Below are 18984 nucleotides of genomic sequence, written 5' to 3' on the forward strand. Positions count from 1 at the left end.
CCATGGTGCTTTCTCCAATTATATCCCAGGAATGTGTGAGGAATTCCAGCATTTGTTCAGAGGAGAAGCCCTGCTAGCATGACACACAGTCAACTCACAGCAGGCCTTTCACTTCACATTTACAAATTTGTTCTAGAGAGTAGGAATGGAAATATTTTGACTGGAGAGGAGAAGGTGGGGAGTGGGGAACCTTCACTGCCCTGGGTTACTCACCCATTTTACAAATTGCACAAAACAATAAAATCAGGTTGAATGTATTTTTAAAAAAGGATAAACATTTCCTGTGTAAAAATAACAAAAAACACTTCCACAGTGAAAATGATAATTGAGCAAAAGTTTTCTATTTGACACACACTCCTATTAAGCATTATATTAAAAGTGTGACACATGTTCTATTTCCTGAATTTTCTTCTACACTACATGTTGAAATATTGTAAGACTAGCTCATTGTTGTCTAGCTTCCAGCTCATTTAGAGGGATTTTTCTCTGTGTTATCTAATGCTGCAATCAGAAAGACACTTTCTCTGTAAAAATTATCATTAAAAACAATAGATCTTACTTCTCAGTAAACATGCATAGGACTGCACAGTAAGATTTTCTTTTTCACCCCACACATTAACAATACAGTCCTTTGGATGTCTACCCTGAAATAAGTCCTACTGGAATTAATGGGTCTTACTCACAGGTAAGTGTGTACTGGATTGCAGACTAAATTGATCAGGGTCATCTTCTCAAGATGGTCAGTCCTATCATCAAACATGTGCATTTTGTCTCTGATTCCAAACCAGTCTCTGTTATTTCTGTTAACAATTTCATAAGTGAAAAATAATTTTTGGGAGCCCTCCCAACCCCAAGTTATATGGTCCCTCGGTTTCTATTCTGGGCGTAGGGTGGGTATATTGTTCAGATGTGATGAACAAGATTTCAACAGTAGTTATTTTGTAATTAACCTCCTCTTGAGATATCAAAAGGATAGTGATTAATTCTGCTGCAGCTCAAATCCCCTGTAGAGTTTCAATAGTCACTTGCAAAACTAATACCAAATGATGCCATAAATATCACTAGTAACATTTAGAGGTAGGGAATGGATCTTGGATATGGATAAGGAACTATTTTGTGAATGACTGATGGTCAATGCAATCAACCAAACTGTAGTACTACTGCTATACCATGATAGAATTGCTGCTGGTACTGCGTGCTTGCATAGGATGCAAAGCTCACATTGACAGCTGTAGGGTCAGAAATCCTGATCCTCCGCTTCACAAGTATCATCAGTCAGGAGACCTCATCATTGGTGGCATTGCTACTTATGGTCTCCTCGTCTCCAGTTCAATTAGCTTCACTGAAGAACCCTATCAAGCATTGTCAGAGGAACTAATGTAAGGAAAGTTGTTCATTTTATTTCCATTTATGGTGCCATCAGACTGATCAGAGGATAAAATAGTCATAAAGCTTTAGAATAGGGGCTTTCTGGATTAGGCTGAAGGAAACATAATTACATCTACATATATAATACAGGTGTACATTGTTCGAGCAGCTATTAAAGATTTGAATTCTCGGATAAATTTTTGGTTCTCTTATACATGGATTAAGGATTGCCTATATGGATTAAGGGATTGTCTTCAGTTTTTAATGGTGCCTAAGTTACAGTTTTGGGAGCTCGTTTGCACATCCCACAATAGAAAAGAACCCCTGTGATATTTCTTTTGAAGACCTTCTCCTAAGGCCTGTGCAATGTGTAAATCTAGTTCCTTGGGTATTCTGAATTAAAATGGTTTTCAGTTAGAAACTTGTAGTTTGTTCAATATTGCACAGCCTGATTTCATGTGCCACCTTCTCAATACTTTGGCAAGATAGAGTGGTGTTTCTTTGTCTCACGGCCCATCTACATCAAGCAGGATATTCCACTATGAAAGTGGTATGAAAGCAGTATATAAAAGGCAGGAGCCACACTACTGCTTTATTGCGGTATTGAAGTGCACTGCAGGAGCTACACTACTGCTTTATAGTGGTACTGAAGTGCACTGACACTTTTGGGGCCCATGACACATCTACACCAAGCAAGATATAGCACTACAAATGTGGTATGAAAGCGGTATAGGGTATGTGTCAAGGGTCCCAACAGTTGTCAGTACACTTCAATACCACTATACAGCAATAGTGTGGCTCCTGCCTTTTATATACCACTTTCATACCACTTTCATAGTGGAATATCCTGCTTGGTGTAGATGAGCCCTCAGAGTGCACATCCTTGTAACAATCAGGACATTGAGTCTATACAACATGAACTCTTTTGATAAAATTGATAATGGAGGTTGGCAGCAAACTGTTATTGGCTACATTGCCAAACTGGCCAATTTTATTTTAAATATTTGTTGATAGATAACAATACCGTAAATATCATTTGGTACGGCATCTCTTGACTGCAATATACCATTAAGAGAATTTTGAAGAAAAGAAGCTCACTTTTTTCATGCCCTTTCATTTGTATTTAGAACTTTATCTTCTTTGAATCTTCTCAACAATCTTATTTGGTGAGCTAAAGAATTTAGGCCCCACCTTATCATTGTCAAGTGATCCCCAGAAAAACATGCATGCACACACAATCACACACACTAAACTGTATGAATGCTGTCACCACCACATTCAGCATTCTTGCTATGAAAACTCATTGCATTTAATCTGCATTTACATATACTCAAAGCAGAACCACTGAAAGAAATGGAACTTAAATTAGTCATATCTAATTTCAGTTGCACTGATTTAAATGGTTCTAATCTAAGTATGACAAAACCAGGATTCAAACTATTGTTCCTTCTTATTCGGTTCAATTTCAACATCAACTGCCTTTGGAAGATAACATATGATAAAGGTCAACATACTGTTGTACGATATGACTGACACTGGAGCTAGGTAGTTGGATCTAGTTATAGATATACAATGGGGAGACAATTGAAATCAATCATGCTAAAGAACATTTAATATAAATCATGCCTAACCTGTCCCATTGATTTCAATAGGTCTACTCCAAGTATGACTACATCTGGATGTAACCAAGTATATCTCTGTAGCTGTTAAAGAGCATGTTCAAATTATGTTGCCTTACAGTACTAATCCTTCTCTTAAAAGGTACCTTCCCTGGAAATGATAAGGACAGTAGTAGTCCTTATCAGCTAGCAAAAACTAGATTAACAACTGTTGCCCAGAGGACCTTCTCTTCTGCTGCTCCCATACTGTGGAATTGGCTGCCGGAGGAGGCTCATCAACTTAATAGTCTACTAACATTCAAGAAAGCTATAAAAACTGATCTCTTCCGGCAGGCATATCCAGTGGTATTTTAAGATTTTTAAAAAAATGTTTTTAGGATGTTTTTTTAGGATGTTTTCAACAATGTATATTATGTTTTAATTGAGTATTATGTATTTTATCATTTATTGTTGTTCCCCACCTCGATCAAAGTGGAGAGGCAAGAAATATTATTATTATTATTATTATTATTATTATTATTATTATTATTATTATGAGCACTGATATAGTTTGATTTTGTTCTTGGCATAAGAGGTTATTATTTAAGTGATGTCTTGACTACTGAGGACAAGGATGTGGAATACAGTGGCAATAATTAATGGATGGATGGAATATCCTGTTGTTACAGAATGCAACTTTTATTGTAGGGTATTTCCTAAGCATTACCAGCACATCCTGGCCTTGGCATTTGCAGTAAAAGAAATCAATGAAAACTCTCAGATCTTACCCAATGTCACCTTGGGCTTCCACATCTATGATAGTTATGACAATGCAAGGAAGACCTATCATGCTACAATGCTGCTGTTGACTACATTGGAAAACGTTGTACCTAACTATGTATGTGACATCCAGAATATATTAACAGCAGTTATTGGGGGACTGGATTCTGAAATCTCCCTATATGTGGCAAACATCTTGGATACCTATAAGACTCCACAGGTAGGTTATTTGGGGAGCATGTGAATCTGCCACAACACTCACTCTTCCCTTTCCTTTCCAGTTCCGTTTTATTGTTTGGAGGCAGAAATGGGTGCATTCTTTATGAATGTCACATGCTGGCTAAGAAAAAAAAGTGGTTCAGTCATTAATTAAATATTATTGTTACTGTTAAAGTACTTTGTTCATTGGATAGCCATGGAGCTGTAATAACAGAACATTGCTTCAGTTTCACAAGCCTCATTTAAGCCATTCAGTATTTTAAACATTCTACTTCTTAATGCATTTTCTTTCAGATATAGCTCCCAATGAGCCATACCGTATACTTCTTCTGTACTTCTGCTGTTTCTCTTGCATCAGTGAAATGCAAAAGAAACAGCACAACTGTTAGTACAACAAGAACTAGCAGATGCTGAAATAGCACAGAAACCCTGTCCTGTCCATTCCAGTAACAAGCTCTGTTGCTTATTTCTGATTGTTTCAGGAATTGCTACATCTTTTCACTTTAGAGGTCCATTCTATTGGTACATGGGTACTGTAGGATACTACTCATTGCATTTGCATAGATAACTGTGTATGTCTAGTTCCATTGCTATTCTGGTAGGAACAAAATGTTCGGGTGAATTTTCTCCACAGAGGATGGAAATGACTTTAAAGAGTTAAACGTCCTTGGCAGCTTTTTTTTTCTGGACAGTAGCAGGTGTTCAAACCAGAACCTGGCAGAAATGGTCTACGTGCAAGACTTGAAGCAGAGACAATTGGCTAATTGAACCAAAAAGGAAAATGCATTTAATGTGTCATCTCTCCCTCAACGCTTGGGGAAGCAGGGGGGGTGGGTGGAGAGAGAGAGGGGAGGGAGGCAGGGAGAGAGATTGCTACAGGCAGCCGTGGGACACGAGCAGCGCTCACCTCACAAAGAGCCTTTTGCCTGGGCTCACCTCGCCATGCCCCCCCACGGTTATCCCGCGTGGTCAACCCTACTGCGCTGCCCCGGGGCGCCGCTGCCAACTCCCCCCCACCCTCGTCCAATGCTCCCCTTCTTGCCCTGCCTTCTCTCTCTCTTTTTCTCGTGGAAGAGAGCGGAAGAAGCTCTCTCCCCCGCCTTCTTCAAAAACAGCTCTCCGTCCCGGGCGGAGGAGCAGGAAGCTGGGCGTCGGCGTCGGCGTCTCTTTGTCGTTTCTTTTACAGGCAAGTTACACGCTCCTTCTCAGGGTGCACTGGGGTCGAATACATGCGCTCTGAGAACGACTTGTGGAAGGGCCCCAAATATGTAATGAAAGTTTGCTCAGTAAAATACTTTTACTGAATGTCTGTGAGTATTGATTTTTCCTCAGTAAGGCCACAGCTAGTCCTAACGTTTATCCTGGGATCATCCAGGGTTCACCCCTGCCTGAGCACTGGATCCCCTGTGTGTCCCCTAGATGAACAGATTTGACCCCTGGACGATCCAGGGATAAACCTTAGGTCTAGCTATGGCCTGGGTCTCACAAACCAGCAGCTTAGTGAGCCAGTTATCGTGCGTGCTACACACTCTGCAATCTCCAATTCCACAACACAAAAACCAGGACCCCCTCCCCCTGCACACACACTAAAGCACTGGAGCTAATGGAAGCTTCCCTCCATGCAATTGCAGCCTGTGGGGATGTGGGAAATGATGCTGTTTGTAGTGCTATCTCCCATAGAATCATAGAACAGTAGAGTTGGAAGGGGCCTATAAGTCCATTGAGTCCAACACCTTGCTCAATGCAGGAATCCACCTTAAAGCATACCTGACAGATGGCTGTCCAGCTGCCTCTTGAATGGCTGTAGGGTGTGAGAGCCCATGACCTCCCTAGATAATTTGTTCCATTGTCATACAGTCAGGAAGTTTTTTCCTGATGTCCAGCTGGAATCTGGCTTCCTGTAACTTCAGCCCGTTATTCCGTGTCCTGCACTCTGGGATGATCAAGGAGAGACCCTCGTTGCCCTCTTATTCAAAAGTAAATCCCATTGATTTCAACTGCATTTACATACCACTTATACTAATCCATGTTTACCTTTGAGTAAACCCCATTGAATAGAGACTTACTTCTGAGTAAACACATATAGAACTGACTTTTAATAGTGTGGTCACTCAGCAGCTGCTTTTTTAAAGTCTTGAAACAGCAAACTGGAAAGAAGTGCTCTGCAACCCCATGCTTACTTCTGAGGTCTTATTTCTGTTTAATTAGAAGTAAGTCTCTCTATGTTCAATGGGGTTTACTCAAAGGTAAGCCTCCATCTGAATTTACTATGTTCATGCTCCAAAGCCCTCAGGCAGGGTGAGGGGAATGGGCATTGCCTAGGCAACAGGGAATAACCATGTATGGAGGGAGGGTGCAGTGTCCAACTACCACCAACCAATGAACTGTAGGGGGAGGCAGAAAGGAGATCTGGAGGGGAATGTGCATCTCAATGGAAGAACAGCAATATGCTGGTCTGCATGAGAGGAGAGGTGTAAAGGCGAATGAAACGTAAAAGTGCAAAGGTGTAAGTTGATCAGGCTTTCCCATGCTATGGAAACGAGGGTGGCTAATTCCAGGGTAAATCAGGGCAAACGTGCAGGTGTGATGGAGCTCTTTATTTCTGTTTTACTCATCAATGGATTGGTAGATCCATTGAAATAAACGAGACATAAGCCAATCGAGATTTCTTTATGTTCCACTGAAATCAATAGGTTTAACTCTGAAGTATGACTTAGGGCCTTGCTAGACCTACCTGATAATCCGGTGGGGAGTCGGGGCGAGGCTGCGCTGCAGCTAGCATGGGCCGTCGCCCCTAGCTAGATGTCAGATGCAACAGGGAAAGGAAAGTCCGGTCGTGTTGGCCATTTTTTAAAAAAAGTTAAAGGGGCCATGTGCGCAGGAGCGCACCAACGAAAAGGTAGGCATTTTTTTTAAAAAAAGGGTTTCCCGCTCCCCCCTGTCCCTGATTTCCCCCAATGTCTGATGCCCCCCCGCTCGCCCCCCTGGTCGCCCCCCTCACCCACCATGTCCACCTCCTCGCTCACCATGTCCACCCCTCACTCACCATGTCCACCCCCCCGCTCGCCATGTCCGATGCCCCCTCCGCCCCCCCAGCCCGATGGTCCTGGGAAAGATCTTCTGTCATGAGGTAGCAACCTTCCATTGAAGCCTTTATCCTTGAACTCTTAGATCAGACTGTTATGTAACCATGCATTCCATTCCCAGCCAGATGCCCATAAAATGTATGTATATTAAAAATAAATAAAAATGAAATTACTCTAAAAATGGTGACATGATTTCCTTTCTCTCTACCTCAAATCTCTCCTTAGCTCATCTATGGCCCTGCTCCAGTGATGAACACTAAAACTCCAGGACTTCCCTTTTACCAGCTGGCTCCTCAGGAAGCCATTCAATATGAGGGGATTCTCTCCTTGCTTCTCCATTTCAGGTGGACGTGGATTGGAATTGGTGCTGTGGATAACGATAATGGAGAAAGATTTCTGCAAGTGGTCATTCCATTGTTTTCTAAGAAGGGTGTCTGTTTTGCCTTCATACAAAGAAGCCCCAAGTTAAGTTTTGACAGTAAAATTAGTGACGCATTTTTACAGGGGGCAAAAATACATGATAAAATAATGGGCAGCAAAGCCAATATAGCAGTAGTCCATGGAGAATCTTATTCCATGGCATTTTTTCTCTTCTTTCCATATCTATCAGAACAAGAGGTCATGGTGAAGGAAGTAAGAGGGAAAGTATGGATAGTAACAGCTCAGATGGAGTTCACTTCACTTGTCCTACAAAGGAATTTTGATACAGGAATATTCAATGGCGCTATATCCTTCAGAATCCACTCCAGTGACCTACCAGGATTTCAGCAGTTTCTTGAGAGCAGAAACCCTTCTAGTTCTAGAGAAGATGGTTTTATCAGGGATTTCTGGCGACAGGCCTTTGGCTGCGTGTTCCGGGATAGTGTTGTGGGGAAAGTGAATGGGGACATTTGCACAGGGCAGGAGAAGCTGGAGAGCCTTCCTGGATCATTCTTTGAAATGAGCACACTTGGACACAGCCACAGCATCTACAATGCTGTCTATGTGGTGGCCCATGCCCTAAATCATGCCATGTCCTCTTCCAGAGCCAAACATGGTGCAAAGACGGATGGACTGGAACTCAAATTTCAGAATCTACGATTTGGGCAGGTAATGGGCTCAAATTTCTCATATAACAGGGCACTGTATAATGTGTTTTATTCTTCCCCCAAAGTCTTCCTGATATTTTCATCTTCCTTCTCTGGCCCCAACTAGAAATAATAGAATAGTCCTTATTTCAGTCAGTCATTAGGCATTTGGGAATGTATGTTATATGACTAGTGTAGCTTATAATTTTAATAATTCACGTAGCATCCCCTCATGCAATCTCTGAGTCATATAGTGTGAACAGTTCCCCAGAAGCATTCTCCAAGGCTTGCCTTAAGGTTGGTCAAGCTGCGTGGTGCCAAGCTAATGGGGGTGGGGAACTGAGCTAAGTGTCGTCGTCGTCTTCTTCTTCCTCTTCTTCTTCTTCTTCTTCTTCTTCTTCTTCTTCTTCTTCTTCTTCTTCTTCTTCTTCTCCTCCTCCTCCTCCTCCTCCTCCTCCTCCTCCTCCTCCTCTTCTGTCTTCAGTGTGGTATGGTGGCAAAAAACAAGTGTCTTCAGCCTCTCTTTCAAGATTCTACAGGGTCTTTGGGAACTAATTATAAAAACAATATTCCTTCAATTAGCTTTTAAAGCATGCTTCTTTTTAAATTTCAACTTTGAAGTCACTTGTGCTATGTAAAAATCAGAAGAACACAGTTTTACTTTGAGGCAACGTAACTTCAGATAAAAAACTCGCCTCCATCTGTGCTGCTAACTGGAACAATGCTAGCTGCCCAATCCTTCTTGCCATGTATGTTGAGGTGCTGGGTGGTACAGGGACATCTAGCAAGTGGCATGCAGTTGCCTACTCCCTTAGTGAGCTGCCATTTTGCATTAAAATTGTGGATCAGCCTTTTTCATAAAGGGGACATTAATGTAATATTACAGACATGGCTGAGCTTCAAACCTCAACTGGATGCCTGTACCATCACTAAAGGTCACCAAGCACTTAGAACTTCAAATACAATAAACACTATAAGTACTACATGATAGCAAAGGTGTAGGAGGTCAGCTGGATACTTTTTATGTATTATTGTTCTTTATTCTTCTTGAATAGAAAAATAATGATTATTCTAAAATAAAGGATGGTAACCAATAGAAACAAAACAAAAATATTATCAGTTAAACCTGTGGGAATTCTACTGCATTGCAGAATATGGCTTTATGAACTGTTTGCTTCAATTGGAGTTAGACTGCAACTGAAACACAATAGCTGAGATCAAGGTTTTGTGTACTGTCATTCTCAATGGATCTCACACATGCACCAGACCCCATAAAATCTCTCCATGGCCCTGAAAAACAGACTAATGGGGTGATTGGCCACCAAAGGCACTCCTTGGCCAGTGTGCCAATAATCTTAGAGGTAGCCATGGCTTTCAGTCAGGTGAAAAATAAGTCAGCCAGAACCTCAAACTTCTGGTGACATTTGACTTTAGTATGACTGTCAAAATAGACATTATTTCAAATACATATCTAGCAGCTACACGTCCCCTGCCCCAATTTCTGCTCTATCGAAGGTGCAGGAGGACTGATCTGGATCAGAACCATAGCATGAGGGTAGAGGATTGTTAAGATCCATATTGTAGCTCCTACATGAAAGCAAGGAAATTATGTGGATGCTAGATACTGATTTCAAGTTATGTCTTTTTTGGCCTAAAATACCTAAATACTGTCTTTTCTAAACACTGCATTTTCTTTTTAACTCTAGCTCCAAGCATTTCTAAAATGGGTGTCATTTAACAACAGTGCAGGAGACAAAGTTTCCATCAACCAGAAGGGGGAGCTAGTTGCTGGATTGGATGTGATCAACTGGATTATCTTTTCCAACCATTCATTCCATAGGGTGATAGTGGGGAAGATGGATCCCGAGGCTCCGCTGGGTCAAGCATTTGTCATTGATGAGGAGGCCATAACATGGAATGGCTGGTTTAATCAGGTAGGCTCCAATGATCAGCTGTTTGGAAAGAGACTCTGCTATAATTTTATTGTACAATAATTAACACTTGCGAAGGAAAGACACAGTTCTGCTCTCCCAATAACTTTGTTTACCAAAGAATTGCTGGAAGAATTTTTAATGAGATGATTTCTAATGTTTTGAACAAGTTTTGCACAGAAATTAGAGGTTTTCCGAAATCCAAGAGTGGAAAGCGATTGCAGTGTGGTACATACTGGACCAACCACCAGTGCTGGTAAATAATGAGAAAGATGATTAAATTCTAGAGACCAAAACAATTTGTTGCACCTATTTTTAGCACAGGACTCAAACAGAGACTGTCTCATGGGCCTCATCTACACCAAGCAGGTTATTGCAGTATGAAAGAAGTATAGAAAAGGCAGGAGCCGCACAAATCAGGATATAGCAGCATGAAAGTGGGATATGGTATGTGTCAATGGGTCCCAACAGTTGTCAGTGCACTTCAATACCACTATTAGGCAGTAGTGTGGCTCCTGCCTTTTACATACCACTTTCATACTTTAATATCCTGCTTGGTGTAGTTGAGGCCTCGGTTGTATTCACCGTAGCTCTGGACAAATCAATGGCATGTCTTGGAAAACCCTTATCTAAGAGTTACCAGATAAAAGGATACTGTATATGTTAGTTTTGTACACATGATCAAATGTACTGTACTGCTTCTTTTTAAAAGTAGAAATTGTCCATAGGGAAAATTTAGTTTCAAAGATGATTGCTAGAAAATATACACATCCCAAGCTCCTTATTCCTTCAATATATTGTTTCTTTCTCATTTTTCAAAAAGTCTCAGCCTCTTTCTCAGTGTACTGAGAGTTGCCAACCTGGTTCTCACAAAAAAATGAAGGAGGGGGAGCCATTTTGCTGCTATGATTGCATCCCGTGTCCAGAAGGGAAGATTTCAAACCAGGAGGGTAAGAAATACATAAATTGAACTGAGTTATAAGAACAGAATAGCTGTAATCCAGACAAACGTATAAAATAATCCATACAGCAGAGGATTATTTCAATATTCTTTTTCAGACATGAATGACTGCCATAAATGCACTGAGGAAAACTATCCAAACGAAAAACAGGATGCTTGCATTCGCAAGACGGTAACTTTCTTGTCTTACGAAGAACCTTTAGGATTTAGTTTAGCCTCTTTTGCAGTCTCCTTTTCTTTGACTACAGCTCTGGTGCTGGGAACCTTTCTGAAGCACCACAACACTCCCATTGTCAAAGCCCACAACCGGGACCTCACCTACACTCTCCTCATCTCCCTCCTTCTCTCCTTTCTTTGTGCATTGCTGTTTATTGGCCGTCCTCAGAAGGTGACCTGTCTCCTCCGTCAAATGATGTTTGGCCTCATCTTCTCAGTGGCTGTTTCTTGTGTGCTGGCAAAAACCATCACGGTGGTTCTGGCTTTTATGGCCACCACACCAGGATCCAAGATGAGGAAGTGGGTGGGGAAAAGACTGGCCATCTCCATGGTACTTTTCTGTTCCCTCATCCAAGCAAGTATCTCTACTTTATGGTTGGCAACCTCTCCACCTTTCCCTGATTTGGACATGCACTCAGTGGCCAAAGAAATTGTACTACAGTGTAACGAACAGTCCGTGACTCTGTTTTGTTGTGTTCTGGGCTACATGGGTTTCCTGGCAATGTTGAGTTTCACTGTGGCTTTCCATGCAAGGAAGCTCCCTGACAGTTTCAATGAAGCCAAGTTTATCACTTTCAGCATGTTGGTCTTCTGCAGTGTGTGGTTATCCTTTGTTCCATCCTATCTGAGCTCCAAGGGAAAATATATGGTAGCCGTGGAGATCTTTTCTATCTTAGCCTCAAGTGCTGGGTTGTTAGTTTGTATCTTTTCTCCAAAATGTTTCATTATAGTGTTGAGACCTCAACTGAACAAGAGGGAACAGCTAATAAAAAGAAAAGATGGAAGAAGTACGTAAGAACGACTTTTTTAATCCAGTTTTTATCCACGGTTTCCCCTTCCATTTCCTTAGCTTGTCAAATTCTGGGCACTTTCATGTCTTTGGGTTGTTGTGCTATTTCAGCTCATGTATCTTTTCTTCTGGAGCATTACTATGCTGAGGAAATCTCCCGTCTCACCCTCAACATTCACCTTTCCCCTGGTATTATTTTTTTATTTTTTATTGTTGCGCAAATACAATAGTACAACAGCCTGAAACAGCAGAATTATGGTAGAACAACAAAATATACTTTTCCTAAGATCATATTAAATAAACTCTGGGGAGAAAAGGAAGGGAGGTCATTTGTAGGAAGCAGGAGGGCTGTTGCTGCCACTTGGCTTGGAAAACGTTTACAGGGGGTTGGAGGAAGCATGCACTGCAAGTCAGGTACCCTGGTCATGCCTACTCAGCAATAACAACAGAGAGTTAAATGGGACCTCTGTCCCTCCCCCTTCACAGTTGAGTGGATAATGACCCCACTCTCTTCTTTTACCAGCGAGACTGTTCTTAGACACACACCCAGACAATGAAGAACGGGATGGTCTCATAGAGTGCAAGGAGAGCAATACATGGGAAGTAGGAGTTCATTTATTTCACAGGGTGGGAAAAAACCCCAGACTTTCCCACTCCAAAATGAAATGATAAATGGAAGGGAAGAGGGGAAGTGAGTGCAGGACAGAGATGACGTTATATGAGTACCATGCTGCAAAAACACATACCAGGCATGGTGAATGTCTGATAAATCGCTGGTGTGATAGAGATCTAAGTGTCTGTGTCCTTTGCTATATTTTGTAATCTCTACATGTAAGTGCTTATAAATAGCAGGATATATGTTAAGAGTTTCCCTATAAGTATGTGCCCTATATAAAGCTTCGCAATAGCTTGGGACCTCAATACTTAAGGGAGCATCTTTCCCTATCTATGCCTGCCCGGGACTTGAGATCTGTTGGAGGGGCCTTTCTCTGTGTCCCACCAACATGAGACATACGCTATGGTGGGATGTAGGAGAGGGTTTTCTCTGTTGTGGCACCCCAGCTGAGTAATGCCATCCCCTTGGAGGCTAACTGCCACTAGCACTGGTTTCATTTCAGCACCCAGTTAAGACATGGCTTTTTAACAAAGCCTTTAATGGCTAAATTCACCAAGCCTGCACATAGTTTTAATCATTTTAATTGGTTTTACTTTTTTTAAATTCTATTCTGGTTTTAACTTATTAATTGTTTAATTTGTTTTTACCTGTGTATATTTATTGTTTTATATTGTTTGTATGATTTTACCTGTACGCTGCCCTGAGATCCCTGTGATAAAGGGCAGAATACAAATGTTTTAATAAATAAACAAACAAATAACTAGGTCTTCTAATTCTCCCAAGATAAAAAATGGAAAACTTAATCAAAACATGCCGAAATGGAACCAATAATGTACGTAAACACACCATTTCCCCCTTAGTTTGCCTTTCAGCAGTTCTTTTTGAAACCTTTAAATTTGCATTTTGAAATAGAAAAGAAAATCAGAAATACTTAAAATGACTTCCCTAGAATTAGCTCCTGCCACTGGGTGGGGAGGGATCATATTAATCACAAGCACATCACCTTCTAATTTCAAAGCATAATCCCTATTCTTTTCAAGACAATGGAATCAGGGGAGACTATCCTATCTATGACTAAAAAACTGTATGATAAAAATACTTTTCTGTCTCAGAAAAGAATTCAGGTACTTACAAATATTCTCATGCACCAAAAAGCTTATGAATTGTAACTCAAAGCATTCAGCCTTCACTTCAGTAACATGTTCTAGAGTCCCCAAAGACTCACTTATAATGTAGCCCCTGCACACCTGCACCTTGACCTTCCCTTGGTCTTGCAGCCTCAATCCTAAAGCTCTGGATTCTAAGAAAACAAAGTAGTTACATACTGACCCTCTACTTTCCCTAAGTGCTTTCATCTAGATTGGACAGAATGACACCCAGTAGTAATGGTTGATCTATGGACACTACAGAGGTTGACTGGGGGCAGATGGGCACTCGGACTGTAATGCTCATAAGGTGACAGGGATGTAGGAACAGGTGGACATGTGAGGTTGAAGCTCATGTGAACAGATGACACCAAATTATTTAGGGTGGTTAAAACAAAACAGGATTGTTAGGAGCTCCAAAAGACTCTCTCCCAAATGACAGAATGGACACCGAAATGACAAATGTGATTCAATGTAAGCAATTTTAAAATTCCTAAAACTCAGAGCATGAACCAATGTGCTTCAAACTTGGCAGGGATGAAGCCCTATTGAACCCCTATCTCAGTCTTGATTTACATGTCTATCTGTGCTTGGAAAAGGTCCAAATCAATCTGAATTGATTTGGATCATGTTGATACACTGCAGACTGATTCGGACCTGTTTTGTTTCTTTTCGGATCTGTTTCAAAGCCATCTGAATCACCCTGATTCACCTCAGATTCAGGATTCAGATCCGACGCGATGCATAGACCTATTAGAAAAGACCCACAGATATCAATGAGAGCTAATTTTCTGGTTGATGGATAATCCAATACATTTACTGGGTTGAAGAAGGCTGGTATGTATGACAATGATTTCATAAGGTAGCGAGATCCTCATCAATCTTTCCCATCAGTCTTCCATCCTGAGCAAATTAATACTTTATCAGAGAAAATATAAGTCTTATTACATCTCTGGGAGAAACAATGCAATGATTTAATGAAAAGCAAAATGAAAAGTGGCTTTTCCATACAAGACTTACAGCATGTAAATTTAGATAAAATGAATTGTTGATAAAACTCTACAATTTCCCACCGTCTTCCACTAGTCCCTTAGTTAAAGCTTAGTTGCAATAGAACTCCAGGTCTGAGTCATATTCCCCTTTTGAGTAGGGTGGCAATTTGCAGATCACCAGGAAAAAGAAAAGGCATGCATCACCCCCCCCCCCAAAAAAAAACAGTTTAAAAGAGGACAAGCATTTGCATGAAATGTGTGCATGTTGATATTTAGTAGCAATGTAAGCATATAAAGCCTTACACGGCTTGGGACCACAATACCTGATGGAACGCCTCTCCCGACGTGAATATACCCGGTCACTACGTTCAATATCTAAGGTCCTCCTCCGGGTGCCTACTCCAAGAGAGGCTCAGAGTGTGGCAACGAGGGACAGGGCCTTTTCGGTGGTCGCCCCCAGACTATGGAATGATCTCCCTGACGAGGCTCGCCTGGCACCAACGCTGCTATCTTTCCTGCACCAGGTTAAGACTTTCCTCTTTGCCCAGGCATATGGTGGCACATCTTAATCACTAAAATGTTTAGGTTTTTTTTTTAATGGTTTTTAATGCTTTATGTGTGTATGTTCTGTGTTTTAGAATTTTAAATTTTGTATACTCATTTTATCTTAATTTTAGAATTTCTGTAAAGAAATTCACCCAGAGAGCCCTGGCTATGGGAGCGGTATATAAGTGCAACAAATAAAATAAATAAATAAATAAATAAATAAATAAAGCATTCCAGGTGAGGAGCATCAGAGAAGCAGGCCAGTGCAGGATTATGATGTAATATTCTAGGAACTCAGGGGTATTGCTGATGATGATTTATCAGGATAGGGCTGAAATGATTTTTCTATCCCCGATAAATTGAGAAAAAAACACCTTTCAAATTCATACTGGTTTTGTATATTTCTTATTTATTTCTTATTTATTCATTTATTTGTTGCATTTATATCATGCCTTTTGATATAAATGCACTGGGTGGACCATTGGTCTGACTCAGGATAAGCCTGCCTCCCAATAATAAATAAATGGCAGGCAGTGTGGTGTAGTGGTTAGAATGTTCAGATTAAGGACTTGATGAATTGCTGCCTTTCAGTGTTAACTATGAAGGGCCAGTTAGACCATCGATTTGACTCAATATAGGCAGCCTCACAATAGTAAATAAATGATAGTCTCATGTAGTGGTTAGAATGTCCAGATTGTTCCTCTGGGTGGTCTGAGGCCTTGATGAATTTCTGCCTTCAGGGTTATCTTGAAGGGTGGGGTAGACCATTGGTCTGACCGGGTACTAGGCTGCTTCCCAATAATAAAGGAGAAGCAGTGTGGTGTAGTGGTTAGAACATTTAAATGGGGACTTAGAAGATATCGGTTTGTATCCACATAGACATGAATGTAGTCACTGCCTAGCTTTAGGCCAGTCACTGGCTCTTCACCTATCTTATCGAAGAGGGTTGATGCAAGGATAAAGTGGAGATGGGGAGTATCATTTAAGCTACCTGGACTTTTTATAATATTGCCTAAGACCAGGACCACCTATTGACTCTAAGTAAACACACTGAGTTTCTAGATGGAAGAAAGTGTGCTGTAACCATGCCAGTTATATTCAGCTGACTAGGCATAATGGTTTGTATTAACCTACCATTTTTAATAATGTTGAAATGGTGGGCACAAGTGCTGGTGGTTCTTTAATCCTCCAGGATGGCAGGAAGAAGAGAAGGAGGGCTATGCCCTCCTTCTAAAGAGGCCTTTTAATACTCTTATTTATGCCCTACGTGGGGAAGTTGTGGGATTGAGAAAGCAAGAGGATTTCCTTCACCTGCACACCACACTAGCAGGGAAGTATGCCTGACTTGGAAGGACAAGGAGATGGGCCAGCATAATCTGTGGATTTCATTTTCAGCTCATCAAGTACTTCTTCCAGGTGTCATGAATCATTTCAGCTCGAATATACCAATTGCCCTATGTCAGGTGGCTGTATTGCTCTGGTCTGTTGGTTCTCAAACCCAGTAAAGCAGAGACCTCATAAGTAGAACCAATATGGCAGCACCCAACGGAGGTGATCTGCTGTTGACACCCTTCAGCACTGTTTCATCAGCTGACCAGGGGCCCACACTATTAACGTTGTGGCTGATAGGGATGGGGCCTTTAGACACAAGATGGCTTGCTAAATGCAAGTGAGACACGAAGGGGCCTGAGTATGGTTTCAGTTCATGATGCCCAACTGGTCCCCTACCTGGGTGGACTCCTACCAGGGACCCAGTTTTCCTTGCAGGGTGTACCAGGACCAGAATTAAGTTAGGTTCATAAAGGCCAGCCCTGTTTAGGTCCATTCTTTACCGCCCGCCCCCCTACACATCTTAAAGTATTCCCATGAGTTTAGACCCTAAGAATGCGCAGGTGGGCAGACTTAATCTTCGGTGGGTATTAGCACTGGTCATGCCTTTATCATAGAATAGTAGAGTTGGAAGGAGCATATAAGGCCATCGAGTCCAACTCCCCTGCTCAATGCAGGAATGTATATGATTTATAGGAATTTAGTGGATATTATATGATACTAGGATTGGGCCACTCCTTTTCATCACTGTGTGCACATTTAGGTTTAGCCTGGGAAAGAAGCCGGGCTTTGATACGAATTGGTATTTGCCTATATTCATTTTGGCCTGACAGCTAGCCACTATTCATGTAGTTTACTTTTGTCATCTAAGAACCTTAGGAATGGGGCCAGTCAGGGCCATGAGTCTGGTAGCCCTCAATTAATCCCTGGGATAATGAAGTTGGTGACACCTGGTCATGCAGACCGATGTCCAATTGCCTGCGCTTGAGATATGGGAGAGGTGAGTGTCGGAACCCATTCAGTCCATGGCCCTCTGCACGTGGCCATTCTTCCCGTGAACAGGTATGGACTTCAATTTTTTCAGAGATGAGAGATGAGCTTCAAGCGTAAGGCCCACCCTAGTCAACCAACTGCTTAAATTCCTGTTGACCCTACATCACCGGGAGCTATCCATTTGAACCATTTGAGCTAGCTGGCTGGCCCATTCTTCTTTTTGCCATGACATAAGAGGTTTGCAGGCAGAATGGCAAACTCCATGCTTGAGAGAGGCCAAAATGGCAGGCAAGATTGTCTGCAGGCGGGTAGGTCTCTCATTCATTCTGATCCTCAGCTAACCATTGAACAGTACTGGCTAGAGGGGTCAAGGCACCATGGTAATGGCAACCTTGAGCGAGGAGATTTGTCTGGGGCATTCTGACCTTAAATTCATGCTCAAATGCAAGGAAATTATGTTGCTGACAGGGAGGGACTGCCCCCAAACCAGCAGCATTTATGCAATAGCCAAGAAGCCATGTAAAACATCAGGCTAGGAACCTGGCTAGAAAGCCACAGTTACACTCACCATGAGAGTATATGCCCATTTGAAGTTGACCCTACTTCTACCTGGGGAAGAACATGGGTTGCTATTTACCAAAGGAGGGAGTTGGCCCACATATGGGACCATTTGAATAGCCAAACAGCCCCTTCAGACATTACACGTATGGAACTGGCTAGGAGTGCCATGATATCAATCATTATAGTTTAATGATGGTATATGCCCATTGCAGTTGTGACCCTACATGGGTTGCTATTTATCAAGAAGAGGCTGCCCTTTATTCTGTAACATTTTTTATGGTAGCCAGGAAGCCCCTTCCAACATTGGGCCCATGAAACTATTAATGAGACACCCATCCCGATTGGTGATGCCTCTGTTGCAGCAGGATTAGGAGACAGCAAGAGCTAGCCGTAGCTGGATTGCAGTCTTGGGCTTGGTTATGTGCACTCACTGAGACAAAGGTTGTGCAGTTTTATGTTTAACATTCATAATTGTGTCCTTGACAGAGTGGCAAAGGAGACCACTGTCCATGGGGTACAGCGTGGCATCAGGGCCAGCCAAAGAGCAACGTGAGCAACTGTTGGCAAACAGTAAGGCTCAGCATTTGGCCTCCATCCAGCAGGGTGGCAGGCAAGGCAAGCTGTGGTGACGTTGAAAGTTTGGGGCCTGCCACAGAGCAATGCGAGCAACTATTGGCACATAGTTGGGTCTCAGTCTGCATGCCTCCGTCCAATGGGTTGGTTGACAAGGCTTAAGAGGTCTCTTCCATAAAGTTTATGCTGGAATGTTTAGCCCGCCACAGGTAT

At 41.9% G+C, this 18984-nt stretch overlaps 1 protein-coding gene across 1 annotated transcript; it reads left to right on the top strand.

Annotated features, from left to right (window-relative positions):
• The first annotated feature begins 1170 nt into the window (after window positions 1–1170).
• LOC134405597 (vomeronasal type-2 receptor 26-like) lies at window positions 1171–12022 on the top strand. The gene is made up of 6 exons (XM_063136837.1): window positions 1171–1379; window positions 3675–3966; window positions 7277–8140; window positions 9825–10052; window positions 10873–10999; window positions 11109–12022. Exons 1-6 carry the CDS (start codon window positions 1171–1173, stop codon window positions 12020–12022), a joined length of 2634 nt encoding a protein of 877 aa, XP_062992907.1.
• Window positions 12023–18984: the final 6962 nt, after the last annotated feature.

This window comes from Elgaria multicarinata, chromosome 11 (assembly GCF_023053635.1).
Source record: "Elgaria multicarinata webbii isolate HBS135686 ecotype San Diego chromosome 11, rElgMul1.1.pri, whole genome shotgun sequence".
Lineage (NCBI taxonomy): Eukaryota > Metazoa > Chordata > Lepidosauria > Squamata > Anguidae > Elgaria > Elgaria multicarinata.

Excerpts from the sequence above, each read along its gene's own strand:
- LOC134405597 (XM_063136837.1), top strand. The coding sequence starts at position 1,171 with ATGATAGAATTGCTGCTGGTACTGCGTGCTTGCATAGGATGCAAAGCT. Across the intron at positions 3,967-7,276 it reads ATACCTATAAGACTCCACAG|CTCATCTATGGCCCTGCTCC; the intron begins GTAGGTTATTTG and ends ATCTCTCCTTAG. Across the intron at positions 11,000-11,108 it reads GAAGATTTCAAACCAGGAGG|ACATGAATGACTGCCATAAA; the intron begins GTAAGAAATACA and ends ATTCTTTTTCAG.